The 21,418-nt window shown below is 52.7% G+C and overlaps 2 protein-coding genes across 3 annotated transcripts in view; one reads left to right on the top strand and one right to left on the bottom strand.

Moving 5' to 3' along the window:
- Positions 1–7,331: 7,331 nt before the first annotated feature.
- Positions 7,332–21,418, top strand: part of RAB7A (RAB7A, member RAS oncogene family) — a 34,712-nt gene continuing 20,625 nt past the window's right edge. Inside the window, exons 1-2 of one of the 2 annotated variants that reach the window (XM_025154624.3) lie at positions 7,332–7,391; positions 15,506–15,660. The gene's annotated coding sequence lies outside the window, so the exon portion shown is untranslated. Of the gene's footprint in view, positions 7,396–15,505; positions 15,661–21,418 lie in introns of both variants that reach the window. The other variant, XM_046900010.1, reaches the window with a different exon arrangement.
- RPN1 (ribophorin I) lies at positions 8,993–16,325 on the bottom strand. Its single transcript, NM_001396483.1, is given in 10 exon segments — positions 8,993–9,593; positions 10,647–10,892; positions 11,335–11,454; positions 11,649–11,787; positions 12,030–12,129; positions 12,453–12,645; positions 13,590–13,799; positions 14,007–14,313; positions 15,688–15,752; positions 16,077–16,325. Coding segments are annotated over 10 exon segments (1,806 nt in total). The 5' UTR covers positions 16,320–16,325; the 3' UTR covers positions 8,993–9,410.

The following is a 21,418-nucleotide window of genomic DNA, read 5'->3' as shown; positions in this document are numbered from 1 at the left end:
GGCTGCCCTTTGTGGCAGTGAGATGGGAGGTGCTGAAAAGCTGGGGAGCTGTGCCAGCGCTGCTGAAAACCTGCCCTGGGGAGCGGGTGGCCGGGAGGCTGGCACACAAAGGGCCGTCCTGTCCTCACACCTGCGGGGAGGCCGGGTGCTGACAGCCGGGGGACGGTGCCCCTGGCAGGGGGGAAGGTGATCACTGTGCCTGGGGATGGTGCTGTGCGGAGGGGATGGAGGAACATGGGTAGTTCTCTGTCCCGTCTCTCCAGCGCTCTAAGCAGGGCATCCAGGTGGTGCTTGCTGGGATGCACCTTGGCCAATCTGTTTTCTGACACTGTAGGAGAAATTGGTGCCATCGCTGAGCTTCAGCGCGGCCGAAGCTTGGCCGATGGTGCCCTCCCGCGGCACAGCAGTCCGGCTGAGAGCCGCGTCCCCGGGCGGAGCTGCACCCAGGCCGGGATGCTCGCAGTGCCCAGGGGAGGGGACGGCTCTGAGGTCAGCCCCACCCGCGTCCCGTGGGCTGCGCTCGTGCTGGATACCCGCTGGGACCCCGGGGCTGGGAGGTGGTAGAGGTTCGGGGAGCCTCAGGTTGGGCACGAAGGGATGGGGTGGCCTCAGAGGGTTGTCTCGGGATGAGCAGCCTGAGGTGGGTTATGCTCAGTGCTCATACACCCCTGCTGTTCGTGCCCTGAGCAGGGACAGAGCGTCTCTTTCCTGTCCCAGCTGGGAAGGGCTGGATCCCTGCCAGCTTTCCTGTTTGTGTTCCATCCTGCCGCTCCCCAGCAGCCCGGCCCTCGCAGATCCCAGCCCTGCGAGCCCCCACGATACTGGGCCATCCAGGCAGCTTGGTCCCTGCTCCACATGTCCCCAGGGGCTGTGCAGGTCACTGGGCAGGAGGGAAAACACTGAGTGTCAACCAGCTCCTGTCGGAGTCTGAGCAACACTTGTAAGCCTCCGGATCACAGCCTTTGGAGCGGCAGGGATGTAAAGGGTAGCTCCTTGCTTTGCTGGGGCAGGGGGAGGAGATGGGATCCCTCCAGCTGGCTGTGCCAGCCTGTCCACAGACACACAGTGGTGAGAGATGCCTCCTGGAACTGTCAGGACACGAGGACAGAGGTTCCAGCCCTGCCCTGCAGATGGGCTGAGGCAGGGCTGCTATCAAAGCAAAGCCTGGAAGCTCCCAGGATTACAAAATTAAGGGCTTGCATTGTTTTCCTCAGTCCAGATGGGGTGGATACCGGGCAGGATTAGTCTGGCAAAGCTTCCCAGTATTCTGCAAGGGGCACAATAGGACCTTAAAGAGAAGAAGCTGCTCTGATGACAGGTGAGAGGCACATCTCTCAGCATCCTCTGCCTCCTGACGCACTTCCCCATGTATCCCAGCACCACTGGGCTGCAGGGTGGGCTCAGAGGCACCTGCCATTTCAGGGCATGGGGAGAGGAGAGGTTGGGCATGGTGGGGAGGGATGGGAGCAATGCCTGGGAAAATAGGGGTGTGCAGGTAAACAGGTAATATATGCATGGGAGTGATAATTTGTAATTAGCAGTTAAAACCTAGACAGCCTGGAAAGAGGTGACAAAGACCCTGCCTTGCTATGTGGCTCTGCTCCCCAGAGTTCCCCCACATCCTGGGACCTGCATCAGCACTGTGGGGCTGCTGGCTCCTCTGGTGCAGCTGTACAGAGTGAGGTCACAGGGGGACTTAAGCAGCCAGCTGCTGGGTGGCACCTCCTGCCCAAAAACGTCCTCCTTGAGCACTGATGGCAGATCCAGGCCTCCTGATGAGGCTGGAGGACAGCTGCTTCCTCAAGGTGAAGGGTGATGTTCCAAGTCTTGTGTGCCTTACATGGGATTTCCCAGAGTTTGGTGCCTGGGCTCAGCATCTTGGCACTGGAGAATGATGCTGGTACTACAGACAGCATTTCTGTATGAGGATGTGCCCCAGCCCTCTGCAGCTGGTTCCTGCACAAAGGTTGTGCTGTGGGTGTCTGAAACTGGTTTGAGGTTGTTTCTGTAAAGGGGAAAAGGGGAAGGAGGGAGGAGAAGCCCTTCCATGCCCCTTCAGACCCTCCAGCAACCATGCTCCTGCTTCTGAGTGTTGCCGAAACCTGTATTGCTAAGAGCCAAGTATAACTGAATAGGGAGATGCACCCGACCTGTGGGGGGTGGTAAGAGAGAGCCAGGGGTGTTCACTGCAGACTGCAGCCTGGGGAGCCGCCACGCCAGTGAGCTGCAGTGATTGCCCAGGTCCTAGCTGAAACCACAGCTTTGCCCTGTGGCGTGCAACAACAGCCTCTGTTCCCCTGTGATAACTCGTGAGCTGTGATAGAGCGTGAAGCCATGGGGAACATGAGTTGCATGTCATCACTCAGCTCTTCCATTGTGGGTAACCCGTGGGCTTGGAGCTGGCCTGTGCATGGCTGTGCCCAGTGTAGCAGTGCTGTGCTGGGCTGTGGGTGCACACAGGTTGCTGGGGGAAGGTAGAAACTCACTGCCTAGCCCACTGAAAGAGCTGCAGTGCTGCAAGCCAAGCTGGGAGTTGGAGAGACGCAGCACACCTCAGGCATCCAACAGCAGCACCTCTGGGTCTGGGGAGCCTGGGAGGCATCTTACTGCTTTTGTGCTCCCACAGAGCATCCGGAGCATCGGTTGGGCTGTAGGACCAGGCCCCAGTGCACCCTGGCTGGCACACCGTGTTTGTGAAACCCCCCGTGCTTGCGGTTGACCAGAAGGCTGAAATAAGCCTGTCCGGAATTTGTTGCAGGGCTCTGTATCCTGATGTGGTGAGGAGCTCAGCGGGGTGGCTGCTGGCTGTGAGGATGGTGGGGTTTGGCACAAGGAGCGCCCCAGGGCCCCGCCAGCACCCGGAAAGCTCAGCCTGGCACTAACGGAACTGTGATAAAAATGAACGTGACCAGGACAGTGAGGCGAGGGAGATTAATGTCTGATTGTCAGAGGGGAGGAAACTAAGGCAGACAGTGCTCAAACTGATACCGCAGCACGTGGGGGGGGGGGGGGCTGATGCTGCTTTTCCCAGTATTGCTGCATTTGTAGGTCTGCATCTCCCCCTGCAGCCTTCATGGAGAGAGGAGGGGACAAAGGGTGTGCAGTCAGACCACGTCCCATCAACGCCCCACCTCTGCAGGTGGGGGACGTGCCCTCCAGACAGGCCTGAGTAATACCATCGGCAGCGCTTGCTGCCTGAAGCGTCACATCACTGCACATCCCTGTGGGTCTCTGCCTAGGCCGGGTTTGCCCGCTTCCCAAGGCCCCCGCAGTCCCCAGCCCTTGAGGGGTGGGGGGATTTAACCCGTGGATTTGCTCCATCAGTGCCAGTAAGCCCAGCGGTGTTCCTCTCCTCCCCTCCTTTCTGCAGGGCGACGGTCACCTCTGCCGGGCCCGATCCCCATTCCTTCCGAATGAGGCAACCCAAGCGTGGGCTTGCAGGGACACCTGGTGGCTGCCAGCCTCACTGCGGGGCAGGAATGTCCTCGGGGCTGCGTGGGAGCTGCGTGACCGCCCCGTGGGACCTCGGGGAGAAACTGTTGCAGGGTTTGGTTTACGTGCAGCAGTCAGGGCCGGCTGCAAGCAGGCATCCCTGCAGGGCAGCAGCAGCAACAGAGCTTGTGAGCAGGGAACCGCAAATCCTCCAGGGGCTGATGCGGGTGCTTGCCTGCTCTGTTCCTTTAGCAGAGGGAGGTCCCAGGGGCGAAGCAACAACGTCCAGCTGGCAGACCTGGCTCTGGACGCTGCCCAGCCTGTGCCAGTGAAAGCAGGGAACACTGGGTGCAGGACCCAGTGAGAGAAGGAGAGCGGGCAAGTCAGAATCACTGCCCACGGGACATCCTCCTCCCCTCTGTGTGCTCCCAAGGAGAGAGCCGGCTGCTTCATGTGCTCTGCCCTCACTCCCCCTGAGGCACTGCTGTTCCCTTTGCCACGATGCTCCAGGCGGTTGGCAGGGATAAAACAAAGAGGATTTTGCGTCCAGCTGTGTGCTGGAGATCCATATCCTCACTCAGAGAGGTGAGATTTGTTCATTTGTGGTAGCAAGTAATTAATGTCTCCCCTTTCTCAGCTCTGCTCCACTTTACCGGGACAATGCTGAGTCCCTCTGCAGCTCTGTCCTGCCAGTTCCTTTTTTTAGAAGCCGTGTTTTATACATCCCAAGCAGCAGCCCCAGCACTGAGCTCTGTTAGGATGCTCGCTCTGGTTCTCTTATACCCTTTAGCACCAACGTAACTCACCCCTCGGTGACGGTACTTGGTCCTCCATACCTGAGCTCACAGCTTGTCCCTCTTACCTGCTGCTAACACATGCCATCTGGATTTGCTCTTTCAGCACCTCCTCCCCAGTCTGTAGGATTTCCCAAAGGTGCCAAAGATCACAATAAAAGCATACTGACTTTACCGAAGAGGTGCTGAGCATCCTCTTCCCTCTCCCTGCTCCAAATCACAGTTAGGCTGCCCTGTGAGCAGTAAGCAGGAGACCTTCACCCTGGAAGAACATTCGGGGTGCCACGTTCTCTGGTCATGATTCAGCCCAGCAGAACCTCAACCCTTCCAGGTTCAGAACCAGAGGGCAAGAAGTGCCTGGGGCCCCATGCCCAGCTGATGTCTGAATCCCTCAGTGAGATAGGATTGATACGACGCGCAGCACTGCTTTCGCCATGTGTTGCCTTCCTGTGTGCTCTGAGAGGTGCCAGCAGGGGATCCCCTCCTTTCGATGTCCCACAGCGCACTGAGATCCTCCTGGAGGTCTCTCTTTGCTCTCAGCTCTCTGCAGCTGGCGGCTGCATGCACAGTGCAGCCACATCCCTGCTGGCCGGGAGATGCTCTGCACCCACGGCCCTGCCGCACGGGCTACCAACCAACGCAGCCCTCATGTTCCCATGAGGAGGATGTCCTCGTGTCCCCTGGGGCCTCCTGGTGCAGGGGTGGCACTGGGTACACTGGGAGACGGGCTGAGCACCACGCGGGGCCGCACAGGGAGCGTTTGCTGGGGAAGTCCCCAAGTTGTAGTCATCAAAGATAGGTTTGTGCCACAACGGCAGGCGAGGCCCACGGCATCCCGCCGAGCCCTGTAGCCTCCACATACACAGCCACAGCCCCCAGGAGGAGGCAGTGCCCTCCAAGCACAGCTCAGGGGCTGGCACCAGGTGCACACGTGGCCGGTTCAGTGGGCTAAGAGTGGCGGGGGGCTTGTGGTGGCCCAGGTGAGGTCAGGGCCACTGGGCCAGGCCTGGAGAGCCGGGCAGGCCCTGAGGAGCTCCCCATGCCGGGGAAGTTTCCTGTTTGCTGCCCGTGCTGAAGCATCGGCCCCGCAACTGCCGCCGGGCCCGCGCTTCCGGCCGGGGCTCCCGCCCGGAGCCCCCCTGCACTATCAGCTCGCCAGATGCCTTTTTCAGGATACTGTGGTAAAACTGTGCCGGGCAGGCGCTGTCATTTGGGGTTTTCTCTCATGTCAGCCTCGAAGACAAATTGGACAAGGAGGAGCGGGAGGGGAAAGAAAAAATAAAATTGAAAAAAATAAAAATAAAAAATAGAAGAAAGGAAGATGCCTGCTGCCATCCGCCTCAGGGGCCGTGCAGCAATGGCACCACCAAGCTGTGGGGTGAGGTGATGGCGGGATGGGGTGGTTGCCATGGCAGCATGGCCTGCCTGGGCGCTGTCGGCCTCTAGTGGCGGCGATGGCAGCGTGGTGCCGTGGCGGTGTTGCTGTGGGTCCCAGCAGCATTCTGGGCTCTGCCTCCCCTCCTGGTGCTGCTGTTCAGTCTGGATGTGGCCTCTGGGTGCTACCTCTGCCAGGACGTCATCCTCCTTTGAGACGCCATTTTAGGTGGTCATCCTCCAACAGGATGTCATCATCCATCAGGACGTTGGCCTCCATCACAACACTGTCCTGCACTGGGACATGGCCCACACCATGTTGGGAGGGGAGCAGGAGCAGCATGCACTGCCTTTCCCCACGTAGCACCAGCAGCAGCCAGGTAGGCCACAGTGCCCCAAAGCACCCACAGTGCCCTCCTGCTTATTGCTCTGCACTGGATGGTGTTGAGCATCTGCTGTACTGGGCAGACTGGCGGCTGGCTGGGACAGACTGGGAGAGCAGAGACAGACAGGGAGAAGACATCCTCTGGGATGCAGCAGTGCAGCAGCACCAGCTGTCCTGCAGCAGTGCGAAGGGCAGCAGTGGGGACAGCAGGGCCCAGGGGACAGCAGGGCCCAGCACGCAGGATGGGCAGCCCAGTGCCACCCTGCCAGGCAGCGGCTGTGCTGAGCCAGTGGCCTGAAATCATGGCTGCTCGCTTGCACCGGCAAATCTTGTGTTTGTGTGGTTTCCTTTTCCTTCTTCAACATACTCTTTTTTCCTTCTCTCTTAGTGTTGTTCCCTTTCCTGTGGAGGCAAATAGCAGCCCTTCCAACCTTTTGGTTCCACATTCTGCATAGGAGCAAAACTAATCAGAGTCCCAGCGGAGTTCAGCTTTAATTACCCATGAGATGCTAATCTGCTGCAGGGTCTACATGCTCCTCCATCCAAGCTTTCCTTTTCCTTCTGCTGCTTTGCAATTCCCCTGGCACATGTCTCCCGATTCCCCACAGCCTCCCCAGGCAATTTGCTCTGAACAAGATCACAAGTGAAATTCCTAGCCCAGAAAAGCTTCTGTGCAGAGCAGCATAGAAAAAGCCCAGCTCTGCTGCAGAAGGACATTGGAGGTCTTCTCCATCAGCCAGAGACTCCACCTGGGATTCCCGATGCCCCGTGTAAGATGTCTCAAGCACAGCTGAAGGAAAGAATCCGAGGAATTCTCATGCCTTAGTTCCCTGAATTCTTCCCTGGCAATGCCTTCCTCTCTGTGCAGTGCGGACTGAGATGCTTTGGGAACCTTGCTGGCTCCAGCTCTGTGCACTTGATAAGCAGCCAAGCCTGGAGGAAATAAGGGATACCCTTGGAAAACAACAGCTGGAATTCAGGTGGATCCTCAAGCAAGCCAGAAATTATCAGCCTGTGCCTGGCCAGGCTGGACTGACTACCGCTCTGGTAACAGAGTGGACAATGGCTGTGGCTGAGTTGGCAGCAGTGGAGGACACAGTAGGTGCAGGAGGAAAGCAAGCACAGTCTGAGCCACACAGCAGAGACTGAGCTCCTTGATCTCTCTCCTGATGAGGATTGTTTCTTCAGCAGCACCTGAGAAAGGTCAACCACCAGGGGGAGGATCTGCTAGCCAGAAACCCACGTGCAATGGGGCTTTTGCTAAACAATATAGATTAATTTTAACCCCACCCCTCAGGCTGTAGGCCTTCTCCCTTTAAATATGACAAACAGCTGCAGCCCTGGTTGACCTATTTACTGCAATCAGCTGTTGCTGCTCCAGCTCTTCTCTGGCCTCTGAGCTCCCAGTAGGTGCTGTTTTGTTTTTTCTCCTTTTCTTGTGTTTTGTCAGGAGTAAGTTTACAGGAATCCAGAAATTACTCTGATTTTTAGGTCACTCTGATGCTGAATGATTGGGGGGGGAGGGGTGTTTATAATGTATGTGTTGCTGTAGGTTACGGTCACAGGTTGTGGAAACTCAGCTGTCCTATTTTGTGAGGTTGCATGCTGTAGGGCACAGGGTGCCTCTGTGCTGTGGCTCCTTAGCAGCCTAACCCTGGGCCACCTGCCTGGGGTTGCCCTTTCCAAGTGCAAAAGCTGGTTCAAGGAGCAGCACTGGGTTTGCACAGCACTGGGGCAGCGGCTGCCCAAGGAGGGCAGCAGAATGTAGAACAACTAAGTGTTGCTTGTTCCAGTGGCCACTTTATCCTCAGATGCTGGAACTGGGACAGTTCTCCTCAGGGACCAGAGGTCTCTTTTTCTGGGGCTGTCTGCATTCGTCTCTATTTATAGCAGCCATCTCTGCAGTCAAATCTTCCTTTAACACACAGGATCTGAAGCTGCCCACCAGGCACAAGGGCTGAGCCATGGCAGTGATCAAGCAGAGAAAACCCCAGACACAGCACCACTCCATGTGCCCCCACAGACTTTTGATGTGATGGGTGTAACAGACACTGCTGTACTCACCAGGGACAAGGCTGCTGGGAGGGACTGGGGCAGGAAGAGTGGTACTGCCTTTCCCCTTCAAGGGAGAAATAGGATATTAAAGATACCTCTCAGATCAGCAGTTTAATCACTCTTTTCCACCCCCTGGACCTGACTCCATCTCAGGTGCAGCAGGCAGTCCCCTGTCTGGCTTTAGGTACTCCTAGTACCTCCCTACACCCTGTATGTTTTGGCATTATGGGTTAATGATGATTTACTGGGCATTTAGTTGTTTGTCAGGCAGTCTAAGAAGCCCTGAGCTGAGCTCACTCCTTGTGCTCTACTCCTGTTTGCCTGAAATTCTGGGGCCTGGAAAAGCCCCTGGGCAGGATGTGAGGCTCCAGGTGGGGCCAGGTGCAGTTACCATAGGTGTGGTGAAGCCACGGGGCTCTCCTTCTCCCTCTCCTGTCCAATGTTTTTTAAGAAGGGAAATAAGTATGCACTAATAGACACCCTGAAAGCTGGCTCCTGGCACCAGACACTTCCTCAGGCATCAACCCAGGGGCCCTGAGCAACAGCAAGAGCTGAAACTGGAGTTTACTGATGTTTCAGAGGCCTGCCAAAAACATGTGCCCTTCCAGCAAGGAAGAGAAAAGCCCTGGGAGAGGAGTTGGGTTTGTTTAGCAGAGGACTGTACTTCAGTATGGACGGTGGACCTGTCAAGGAACCAACAGGCAGTACCAGCAGTCTGGAAGGGCTGCAATGTGCCCAGCTGCATAGTAGTAGTGTGTTGTATGTTTTTATTCCCTGTGAGGGTGTAAGTGCACACGTATACTTAGGGAAGGAGGGCTCGGCTCTCCTGCCTCCATCAGGGCTGTGCAGGGTGGCAGAGCTCTGTGTGTTCCTGGACTACAGGCAGGGATGGGACACCCAACACCTCACCCTCCCCTCCCTGTCCCACCACAGAAAGGCAAGGCAGTGGCAGTTTTATCTCAAAGTAGAACAAAGGGTCCTTTTATTCTTTCTGGAGACAAAACATTTGGATTTGTCATGAGCATGTCTGTGCTCAGACTGGCTGGCTGTGTCAGCTTGATCAGAACACATCTATACAGAGAAAACTGAAAGCGGGAGACTTCTGTCACCAGGCTGAGTCTCACATCTAGGAAAGAAACCCTGTTACCAGCCAAACAGCATGATGCTGTGGTCCCTTGCACAGCAGATGTTGCTGAGCAGACAGGCTCGACGGAACAATCTAAAAATAAAACATACTTGCAGATATTTTTCACATAAACTTTTTTCCTTAATTTTTCTGCGAAGGAGTTTTGGCTCAAAGTGTATCTACTCCCACGCTCCTCATCTCCTTTCACACCTCTCCCCCTTCACCTGACTGTTATACCGGAGAGTTACAGCGCATCAAGGATGTTGTCAATTTTGGTGACCAGATCCTGACGCTTGTTGGAATGCATCTTCTCATTCTCAATGTAGGTATCCTTCTTGAGCTTGCCAGCTACAAGCCGCTCAGCTTCCACTGAGGACTTTAAAACGAGCTCTTTGACTTGGCCATCCAGCTTCTGAATCTCACTTACCTTACAGGATTAAGAAACAAAAGGAATATTAGAGAAGACAAAAAACAAAACAATAAACCTTCTCAGCATCCCTATACTGAAGCTGGAATAGAAGAGATGACTGAGGTACAGCAAAAGATGAAGTCAGTGCTAAATAGAAATGTCTCCAATCCCTGCATATTGCCTCCTGAGCTGTTGCCTCTTCCTGCCAACACATTATGAGGAACATCTTGTGAATGGATAATTAAGCAGTGCAGATATAAAAGGGCTCTAAGGACCCAGGAGCCATACTGGCAGGAGACAGATGCAATGACTGTTAAAGAGTGTTTAATGATGGGTTTTAAAGGCTTTAAGCTATATCACAACTGTGACAGCTGGAAGATGTGCCCCTGCAGTTAATGTCAATGGTGTGCAAGCAGCAGCTCTATAATGACAGAGCTACCCCTTCAGGTAATAAGAGATTAAGAAAAGTGTCTGTTGGTTGAATGGACCTTAGTGATTAAAACGTCCCCTGCTTGAGGTTAGGTGGCTGTTCCAGGTAAGTTCTGAAATATAGCAGATGCAGTGAGGTGTGTTTTCTGTACTGCAGTTTTCAACATGGTACAGCAAAATACCCCCTGAGAAGCATCATGTTAGGAAAAATCTATCAGCATCAAATTTATACATGGAAGAAAATATGAGATTAGGGAGATGGTATCAGCTTGGCTGGTGTCAGTAGTAGAGTCAGAACTGATGTTGGTAGTTTTCATTTTGGCCAGTTGTCACCGTAATGAGCAAAGTGAGCATCAAGACTGTTACAAAACCACCACCCATGCAGCAGGTGTTAGGGGCTGCTTAAGAAACAGCACAAGCAGCTGTTTAACAACATGGCTGCATAACCAAGATTACTGCAAGTGGAAAAAGAAGGAAAAAAAATAATAATGTATCTTCACCCCCTCTGGCAGGGATCAAGCTAGTTTTTGCAGGGGAGAGGGAGAGATATAAGCTGCAGAAACTGAACAACGTATTAAAAGTCAGCTTGAATATCTGACTGAGCCAAAAGCAGGAGAACTTCAGAAAATTAACATTTCTTACTTTATCACATAAGTCAGAGCCTTCTGTCTTCAGTTTAGACTGCAGAGCAGCTATTTCATTTGTCAGGGCCTTATGTTCTGTCTCCAAAGACTTCTTGCCACTGTTTAAGGTGGAGATGTCCCGTGACTGTTTGTATTTATTCACTGCTTCATCAAAATGACGGTACAGCCCAAGCCTCTTGTTTACCAGAGTCAGCACTTGCTCTGTGATGCAGGCAACTTTCATTCTAGCTTCAGCAGCTGGATCCTAGAAGAAGACAGAAGAAAAGATCAAAGCAGTCCTATCTTTGATCTGCATTAAGCCACGCTTGCTATGTGCCACAAGACTGTTACCAGAAACGGGACTCTGCAATTAGGTCAACTGACAGCAACTAGGAAATGGTACAAGTACTGACTAGGGCAAGCACTTTTCAGAAATTCAGCACAGCCCAACAAAGAGCTAGAAAAAAGCAAGCAAAAACATTGCAGAAAGGTTTGCAGATGTCCTTGTTTATCAGAGACAAATTCTTTTTTTATCCAGGGGGTAAAACTCAGATTAGCCATAGTACACCGAAGCCTGTGGGAGTATAACAACAGGTATCCACTTAAATGTCAAGTAGGAACAGTTGGGGCGAATTATTGGCATGAAAAATCTCTGACCGTTGCCTGAGTAAGCCATTAACATTTGCAAAGGACTCCTCATACAGCACCTTAGTGATGGAGAAATCCAGCCTCACATAGATGATCACGGTGAAGAACAAGATGTAAAAGGCTCCAACCACCAACAGGGGTTCCTGCAGCATCAGTATTTTATTGAAGGTGTAATGAACCTATGAGAGAAGTTTGAAATGCTGAGCAGTGACCCACGTTACCACAGGACAGAACACCTCAGGCAGCAGCACAACTAGCTGTGTAGTTAAGGAGGTGTTCATTTCTGAAACCAAACATGGATGTTTTGACCATCACGATAAATAGAGAGGAGGCCCAACTGGTCAGGCAAACCTCACAGCGTGGCCATGCTCACCACTATGTCTTGGATGTGCTGCTCCACCAGGTTGTTCTTGTGTGCCACAATAACTGGGCGTCCAAAAGTGTCCAGGTATGTGTAGTGAAGCTCATCTGAAGCACGATTGATTTCATAGGGGCTGTCCACGTGGATATTCCTGCGGATAAAGCCAGACAGTCCTGTCTGAGTCTATGCTAGGACTTGGCTGGCCAACTGTGGCCTCCAGCACAAGGCCAATTATGCAATTTAAACATTCTAAAAGGAAGCAAAGCTGCGTTCCAAGGTCTCTACGTGTAGTCGCTATGCCGTTTCACTGTCTTCAGGCCATCAGAGCAGCCACAATAACTGTTACCAACACAGCATCTTCTACAGCAACAAACCAGGAGTAATGGTACTTACTTGGCACCTTCTGGCAGTACAATCTTGACAGTCAGAGAATCTGTAACTTGCTCATCAAAGACATGGTCCACAAATCTCATTTTCAGGGCATACTGATCACCTAAGACAGTGCAGACCACAGAGTGGTTACGTTTCAAAGAACAAAGAGCAAGCCTGAAGCTCAGCTCCTATTAGAAGCAAAAACAGAATTCAGATGTATCATGCAGCAGGGGGCACTAGCTCACTCAAATATGTTTTAAACTGATGTCTACAAAAACCTGTAGGAAGCACAGAAAAAAGGGATGGATTTGCATATTCTAGAAATAACTCCTAGCAACAATTGCTAAGGTACAGCATACCATGGCTTTGAATTCATTACTGTACAGGAACCACCTTTAAATGCAGAGTAAAAGGTTTCTTATTCCCTTTGCCCTAACAACCCACCAAGATTGTAGAGGTATTCGTAGCTTGGCAGGTTGTAGCCAATGATGTAATGGGTTTTCCACCCCCCAAAAAGTGGGAAGCGGGGACGGATCTCCATCTCAACAGAGTCATCCAGGACCAGCAGGTGGCTGGTGGAGATGTTTCCGATTTCATCTCTGTAATAGACGTCCTGAGCAGCAGCTGGGAGAATGGTCTGTGTGAAGAGAAGCAACAGTCAGTTCCTCAACTAAGAGTTAGTTCCAGTGGAATGGGCAAAACCAGCAACAGCCGTTAGGCATCAGAAAACAGTGCTCCCACATGAGACAACAAAATACCATTCAGCACTAAGAGGTAAAATTGTGGTATTCCAAGTGATCAGTCACTGAAGTGACTGCCAGTACTCAATTTACCTGGCCTATAAGTGAATGTGGAAAATCAGGGCTTTCTCCAGCCCAGTTTCAAATATTCCAGACAGCAAGGGACTTCATCGCACCTACCAGAACAGCAATTCTCTTTTTCACTCCAGCTCACTGCTCCTAGCTCACTGAGCTTGCTGGCTTATGCACAGCAAAATGAGATTTCTGTTTGGCTCCATCACCTTGCAGAATTACATCAATCAATTCTGGAGGCCTTGAGCAGTGAGGAAGGCTTTGGTTGAGATGAAGACATAAAATACTTTTTCATATCTGGCTAGCAGAGCCACAGCTTTAACTTTTGTTAAGTGTTTTATGAGCAAGGGATGGATGGGTGAGTTTCCAATTATTGCTCAACGTGGTATGATAGAAAAGGCAACTCTGAAAACAGGAGGGTGGGGAAAGGATGAAAGGCCCTTCTATAGTGGAAACAGGAAACCAGAACTGTTAATGCATTTGATTAAGGGAGTTTAAGACAGTTTTTGAGCCTGGAGTGTCAAGAGCACAGAGGGACACTACATGCCTGGCATACACAGTTTCTCTGGTCACCAGATGTAATAAGGCATATAACCTCCAATTTCCATTTCCAAAAGCCACTTTTGGCTTTTTGGAATGATCCTTCTCTGAAAACAGATCAGAGTTTTAATAATCCCTTATTACTCAGAACTGGATGTTTATTTATGTATTTAAATCTAGGGATATGAGGAAGAAGCCACGGTATGAACAGGTGATGTAAAACACCAACCTTGAAAGACTTGACTGAAGAGATTCCACTGTCTGGTTGTCTCTGGTAGTCATATCTGGAGAAGGGCCCTTTCAGCACTGCTCCGGTGTGCTTTAAATCAACTGTCTCTTCAACCGCAATGTTTCCCCAGTGGGACACCTCAATGACTCGGGTCATACTGGTGATGGTCAGGAATGGACTGTTATTTTCATAGTGTACCTTCAGAGTGTCCTAGCAGGGAGAGAAAGCAAGTGATTAACGCAAAGTGAGGAGCAACCTCCCCTCCCAGTTATGGGTCTTTATGTCCCCAAGAGAAATGTCCTCAACAAACTCTACAGAGGTGAAGTTGTTTCTGTGTGAGAAGACTTGAGCCACCCCAGCCCAATCCACACAGGATACCGGGTACCATGGTCACAATCTCTCTGTGCAGTCATTTACCTGGCTGTATGGAGGGATGTCCTTGAAGGGACCATACTCAATCATATCTTCTGTGCGGGAAGGGTTCCCCAGCTTGGTGTAACTCTCCACGTTTCTCGAGGCCAGTTTGACACGAGTTGTTTGGGTCTTGGTGAAGTACGGCGAGTAGAAATAGTGATTTCCTTCAAAGACCACAAACTGCTTCTCGCTCTGGGTGATGTGAGTGGGGTAAGGCTGCAGGACGTGTGTGAAAACCATTTCAACAGAGACACGGACCTTGGCCCCAGGTGCCAAAGGAGATGGCAGCTTCACAGAGAAAAACTTCCCACTGCGAGGAAGAAGAGGTAGTGAGATCTCCCCAAGGGAACAATCAGATCCAACCCCCTGCGAAAATCCCTGTCCATGGAAACACCTGAGATTCTGTATTGGATATAAGGTGTGCAAAAGGTGGGGACAATGTTGTATTTGCTCCTCAGAGGCCTCATTCAAGAGGGTGAGCTTATTCTGCACAGACAGGGCAGGACAAGAGGAAACATGGGGTGAATTGTGTTTGGGCACAATTATAGCCTCTTTCACAGATATCTGGGTATCCTTTTGGGAATGGAATGGTGTTATGCTCCTGTCTCTAGTTCTGCATTTATAATGCATGCTTCAGTGGCATTTTCCCATTCTCCAGATGACAAGAATGATATGAATCAGAAACAGCATGTGCAAATGTGCTTGAGATGTCTATAATTTGTCTTCTGAACACGTTCCACCAAATCTGTTTATTTTCAGCTTTTGCCCACAGGAGCTGAAACCGAGGTACCGTTAGAAAGTGAGCACAGTTTTGGAACGGGGTAGTACAGAACGGATTGAGGTTTCGCCAAACTGCTAAGTATGTACCAGATGGACTGAGGTGATGTGAGCAGCGTGTGAACTTCACGCCATGCTAGGTGTCCCACAAGCAGGATAACGTGAGGCTTACGGCTATCCGGAACCCTGATCCACCTGAGCAATGTAACTGCACAGCTACCACCCCTTAACATTCAGCAGCACTGTACTTTTGACCCACTTTTAAAAAGATCCTTTATTTCTCAGCGTAACTTAGAAATCACGTGCCGGCCCTGCCTTACAGCCCATGCACAGCATCCCAAGGTTGGCAAAGCAGAGCCCCAGGCACAAGACAGCATCCTCTGTCCCTGCAGCAGGCACCAGGCCTGTCCTAAGCTGCAGTACCCCACAGTTACTTTCCACAGAGCTCTCCTTTCCATACCACAGACTAAGAACAGTGCTTGGGGGCGCAGCCAAAGAGCACTTGTAATTTGTCATCACCGCTGCCAATCATCTGAGGCCCCAGGAGGCATTACTGTAGCTATACTTCTCCCCACCTCATGTTCTTTAATGAAGGAACAGGATGTTACTTAGAGACGTGGTTGAGCGGGCACAGTGGTGATGGGCTGATGGTTGGCATGGATGATCGTAGTGGTCTTTTCCAATGTTAACGATTCTGTGACTCTTAGAGGGCCTTTGGGCAGCAGGACCTGGGCCTGGCTGCTTGTGTTCCTCAGCCCTGCAGTCAGCACAGAGCACGTCTTCTCAGCAGCAAGACCACAGGGCTCTCCCCGTGCACAGAGCTGCGGAGCACTTCTGTCTCACCCTGAGGACGACGCTGCAGCCCGGACGTGTAACTCAGGTACAGCCCTCCGAGGGTGACACTCACCTTTTTCCCTTCACTTTCGTCTCTTTCACTTCCAAGATGTTCTCCTCCTCTTCCTCACCCTTCACCTGTTCCAGAACACACCGATCAATGTGCTGCTCATTCAATCAGTGAAGGCAGCCAGGTCAGACCCCATGCGTGGCTTTTAAGGGGACGCTCCCACAGAACGTACGAGCTGACAGAAAAGCCACCGCCACCCTCCCGCTGCCCGGCGTCAGAACCTCAGCCCGCTTTGTTCCGCCCGATCACAGCAGCCATCCTCCCGCTGCCGACGTGTCCCATCCCGCCGGGCCGGCCCCGGGGCGCGGCGCTGTGCCGACGTGGCCCTGCAGCCCCGGGCCGTGCCGCGGCCCTCCCGACTCGCGGGGCTCCCCGCCGCTTCCCGCACTCACCTGCACGCCCAGGTAGGCCAGGCGAGGCTCCAGGCCCGGCTCCAGCGCCAGCAGGAAGGAGGAGGCGGCGGGGCCGCCCGGCGCGTTGGCCAGGCTGAGCTCGGCCGACACTTTGGCCAGGTGCGTGCTCAGGTCCACGGTGCGCCGCGCCTCCTCCAGCTGCAGGTCGGCGGCGGTGGCCCCCACGGCCGCCAGGCAGAGGAGCAGGCGGCACAGCAGCCCCGCCATGGCCGACGCGTGCATGGGGAGGGCACAAGATGGCGGCGCCCGCGCTGTACGGGGAGGGCACAAGATGGCGGCGCCCAGTGGGATAGGAGACGCGCGATGGCGGCGCCCAGCAGCGCGCGAGGCCCCCGGCGGGGGAGGTGGCCTTGCGAGTGCCTGAGTAGAAAGGCGGGGCTGCAGGCGTGGTGCTTTGTGCTGCTCGTGCTGCAGAGAAAAGCAGGGAGCGACGGTGTCCGCCGTGACGGCTGTGGGTGTGAGCCCCGCGGGACAGCGGGCCGTGCATGTTGCCATAACGTGATTCAGGCCTTGACCTTGCTTTAATGTATTAACGTGAGCTGTAGAGATAACGCTCCGAATTGGGCTGAGGTTGCCAAGGGTCGGATCGGAAGCGGATTTCCTACACGAGTTTGGAGCTGGAGTCACGCAGCCCCTCGGCAGTGATGAAACGAAGCGGGACGTTTCCTCGTGTGCGACGTTCTGAACAGCAGCACCTCTGAAGCGCTCTGCTGGCTGTGATGCAGGGTTTGCACGGCGCTGCTGCCTTTTGGGGCTCCCTCCGAGCGTCCGTGGGGGTTCTGTGTGGAAACGTCCTCTCCAGGAGCAGCTGTCCCTGCCCTTCCTCCAACCCCGGCCTTTGTGTCGCAGGGAGTAAATGAGCTCCAGACTGCCTTTATTTCCCCTCCCTCCCTCAGGGAGATTTCTCCTGGCAAACGGGAGGGAAAGAAAGAACGCGCATTCCGTTGTGTCTGAAGATAATTGGGTTTCAGTTGTTACATCCAGAGCCAAAAAGTTGGATTCGGCTCAGATCCCGGCTCTGAGCTTGCTGGCAAACACGACATTTCCAAACCTGACCCGTCCCAGACCCCAGAGAGCTCTGAGTCAGGCTGTGATACGCTCACCCCGTGCTCAGATCCATTCCTAACTGTGATAATTGAGTCATACTGAGTCTGTGTAGCATCTGCTCCCAGCTCTACCACATCGTCTAAATTTATCCTTGGGCTGAAAAGCCACTGCTTTTAGGATTCTTGCTTGCAGGACGGGTTTTGCTTGCAGGCCCTTCTCACTGCTGTCCTGCACCTGGTGTGGATGTGGTATGACGTGGTGCCAGGCTACAGCTACTTGTGCTGAGTTAATGCTCTCAGAAGGCACCAGAGAAACCCTGGCCAGGTTTGCTCAAGCAGGAAGGGAGAGGCAGGGTTTAAATATAAGAAGTGCTGCGGGGCCCTGGCCAGATGCTGCACACTAATTGTTTCAGGCTGCAAGGCCAGCATCCCTTGTCCATAGCCTGTCCCCATGCCCCAGCTGGGTAGCTCAGCTCCTCTGCCATCTGCAAAGGGTGTGCTGCAGGGAAAGTGTGTCACCCTCAGGGACACCGAGCACAGGGAGGGGATAGAGCTGGTGCCAGCCCAGCATCTGCTGGGCCTGAGGGGCAAGAGCGGTCTGCTAGGGGGATGCAGAGAGCATTCCTCTCCCTCCATCAGTCCCAGACCACTGAGGTTTTGCAGTCCCAGCCCTGAGGCTGTAGGTAGGATCTGGCTGACTGACAGCTGAGTTTACTTAGCCTTGCTAAGGCCCTTGAAAAAAAAAAGTAAAATTCCAGTTTTGTTATTTTTACAACCTCATTTTTCAGCTAGTCAGCACAACTCATGCACAGCTTCTGCCAAGGAAAACATGCTATGATTCCTGGCTCAGGCTCAGGAGTGGTGGATCTGGAGGGGGCTGTTCGGGGCTCAGCTGCTGCCCTGTGTTCATAAGCCCTAGAAATGTGTCCTGCTTTCACAGAGGCAGTGCTAAAGGGTGCTTTACCTGTACAAAAAGTAGGAATTTTTTGTTTGGATGTTTAATGCTTACTAGAAATGTGACTGAAATGGCTGCGGATGAGCACTGGTGGTCTGCTTGTAGAAGAAATCTACTACACAAGCAGGTGAAATGCTTCAGCAGAGAAGGGGATGTTGCCCACTTGAGGAGATTGCTTCAGTTTGGCTGCGTCTGGGATTTGCTGTAGGATCAGACCATGCTTTGGAGACAGGAACTGAGCAACTCTGATTATATGAGAAAATCAGGGTGTGATCATGGCTGCCACTAACGCACCTCCAAGGGCTGGCAGGGCCCAGTAGTACACAACCTTCAAACCACTCTTAACACCTAATCCAGCCCTTCATATCACATCCCTGCTTGAAAATGCCTTTGGCAGATTGGGCCTTGCAAAGCCAGAGAAGGCATAAGGAGGACAGAGTGCAAATCTTGGCTTGAAATATTAAATTCTGCCTTTCCGGAGAGCCAGCAGCGCAGGGGGGCTGCTATCCTGCCAAGCTCTGTGGTTAACGTCCCTCAGCTTGCCCTGCCATGCTCCGTGGGCATGCCCCTCACCCTGCCCCAGCCCTGCAGCGCTCGCCCCTCGCCGCCTCTTTGTGTCCGCGTCCCGCCGCCAGGGGGCGCCCAAGCGTCCCTCAAGCCGAGCAGCGCGGCGGGGGCGGTGCGGTAGCGTAGCCCCGCCCCTTGGCGAATAGCGTGCGCTACGCCGCTGCCGCAGGGCGCTGCGTGCAGCAGCCCGGCTGTGTGGTTCTGGTCTGATTTCGCTGATCAGTGGCACTGCGTTTTTCTTTCTGATCCTTTAAGGCCCTGCAAACGTGTGTGCTAGGAGCCACCTCATGTCTATAGTGCAGTCCCAGGGCCGTGATCCTGTGTTTGGTGTCAGCAGGGCATGCTGAGCCAGTTCTGAGCTCTGGGGCAATTACTGAAGCTTTAACATTCATCCCTAACCATTTCAGTTTTAGGCGATCCTGTTTTGCTGGACATATCTTCATTTTGGTGGCTCAAGGATTTGCAAACAGTGAGTCATAACTCCCTGGGATCGAAATTGCAGCTGCTGGGGCACCAAGCATTGAAAAGTGTGGTCCAAGATAAAGCAAAGTAAACCTCACTGCCCACACACCCTTATCCTTCAAGGCTGAGTATCTTTGCAACACTCTTCAAAAACATGCACACAAAATTATACGGTTGCTATTGATACAAAACTTGCTTCTCCTTTTAGAGCAGATAAGAGGGTATTGCGAAAATCTGTGATTTGAAAGAACTGAAGCAGATGGACCCGAAGCCAACATGCAGCACCCGGTGTTTGCAGGGAGGCGGCTGGATTTGTGAGAGAGGCGTTGTGCTACGCTATGTGGCCGTGCCCTTCTGGGACGGGGACCCAGAAGAGCTCTTGGGGCCTCTGCAGACCACGGCTGGCCCTTCACATCCAGGATGGACCTGCAGAAAGCACATGGAGACGGTTTGGTTCCTACTCAAGGAGAGCTTCCCCTCTCCAAAATGCCTTTGGGACACTTTTGGCACTGACTGCTAAGGAAGAAGCTGCCTGCAAGTCACCTGTACCATAAAATATCCCACTTGCAGTGCTCACATGGCATCAGGCTCCTGTCGTATGACACATTCTGGGTACAACAACAGCATGACACAGCCCCCTTTGCCACAAAACCGCCTGGCTGCAGGGCTCGTGCGGCTGGTCTGTGCAGGGAAGAGTGGCAGAACACAACCCATTGGTCCTGCAGGGTGTTCCAGGCCTGTCTGTGTGGCTGCAAATCCACTCGTGTCATGAGCTGGGAGGTCTCAGGCACACCAGACCTTCACTCGCATGGCTTCAGAACCTGCTAAGTCGCAGCTTGCAGAACGAGCTGCTGTAACAACAGCTGGGTTCCTGAAGAGAGGTCAGCTCTGCAAAGGCCCGTGCCATCCTGTGCTGGCTTTGTGCACTGCTCTCTATTTTTATAGAATTCCTAGGGTTTAAAACAAATTCACAAATGTCCCTACTTAGAGGGACCTAGATCTGACAAGGTTATTGACTCACTTTGGCCTCAGGGAAGTTACTTCACCCCTGGATCATCTTTTCCATTTGAGTCCTGAGACCAATCATGTAAAATTACCCGGCAGACTGCCAATGCAGCTGTAAAAATTAATTACCCAGTATTTAGCACGGGGTAAGAAGTGGGAAGCTGCTGTTGTTGTTGAACCTCTGTACCAGGGAGGCCAGCTCAGAGACCCACAGGGTCTCAAGTGACTGTCACTATTCGAGGGACAGCATCTTGACATGAATAGGATGTAGGCACCTTTCTGCTCCCTAGCCTGAAGTCTGAACTACAAAAACATGCCTTTGTCCTGTGACACCTGAGCTTTCTGTGGGCTTTGGCTCCCACCAGTCCAGGCTCCGGGTCACCGTGGTGGTAACAAAGCTGTGTGGTGGCTGTTTTACTTTGGACACTACATTTTACAGAAGCAGACAATTGCTTCTCCCTGCTTGCCATGCCACAGCCAGCATAGGCACTCAGATCTAAGAGGATGTCCCCGTGAGTCACAGGCTTCAACAGATGCATTTAGACCCTTTATCAGTGCTTTGTTTTTATGATGTTCAGCCTCCAGCAGCTGCATTTCATCAGTGAGCAGGGATGCCAGTAATCCCTTGTGCTGTATGCAGCATCCTCTGCACCTCTGAAGAAGCACGGATTAGAGAGGTCTGGCATTAAGATAACATAATTGCAGTTGCTTCCTGTAGTTGGTATCTGGTGATCTAGTCTTGTCAAGAGCTAGAGTTTTACTTTCGTGTGTTGCTGCTGTAACATTTAGAAATCAGCTAAGGACTGCAAAGGAGAAAGCATCAGTAGATTACCAGAGCAGTATTTGTACTGCAGGCAAGGATTAGAGATGAGGGCAGGCGAAAGACTACAGCTGTGCTTTTGCCAGTGGAAATGCTTATGTGGTCATGTAAGAGCAGAAGATTTCTAATGAACAAAATGCCAGAAGAAGCAGGGTGAGTCTGGTTTTGCTTGGAGTACAAAAACAAGATACTGTGTGTTTGCTGCAGCTTAGTTCCTTTTTCAAATTTTATTTTAGCAAGTTCTAACATTATAATGATTTTTTGAGGAAGCTGGCCTGGAAAACAAAAGATGGCAAGAGAAAAACATTGCAAAGCTCTTGAGATGACAGCTTCACACAGGGATGACAGGACAGTCAGCTGGAGCTTTATCTTTCCAGACCCAAGAGGCAACAAAGGGTCCCAGGGCTGTGACCAGCAACGAGGAGGAGGGACTGCAGGACTCTGGTGAGCTGAAATGTGCTGGGTA

Source organism: Gallus gallus, chromosome 12 (genome assembly GCF_016699485.2).
Source record: "Gallus gallus isolate bGalGal1 chromosome 12, bGalGal1.mat.broiler.GRCg7b, whole genome shotgun sequence".
NCBI classification, from domain to species: Eukaryota; Metazoa; Chordata; class Aves; order Galliformes; family Phasianidae; genus Gallus; species Gallus gallus.
Note: the sequence above shows the minus strand (reverse complement) of the source record. Positions and strands in the feature narration are given on the sequence as shown.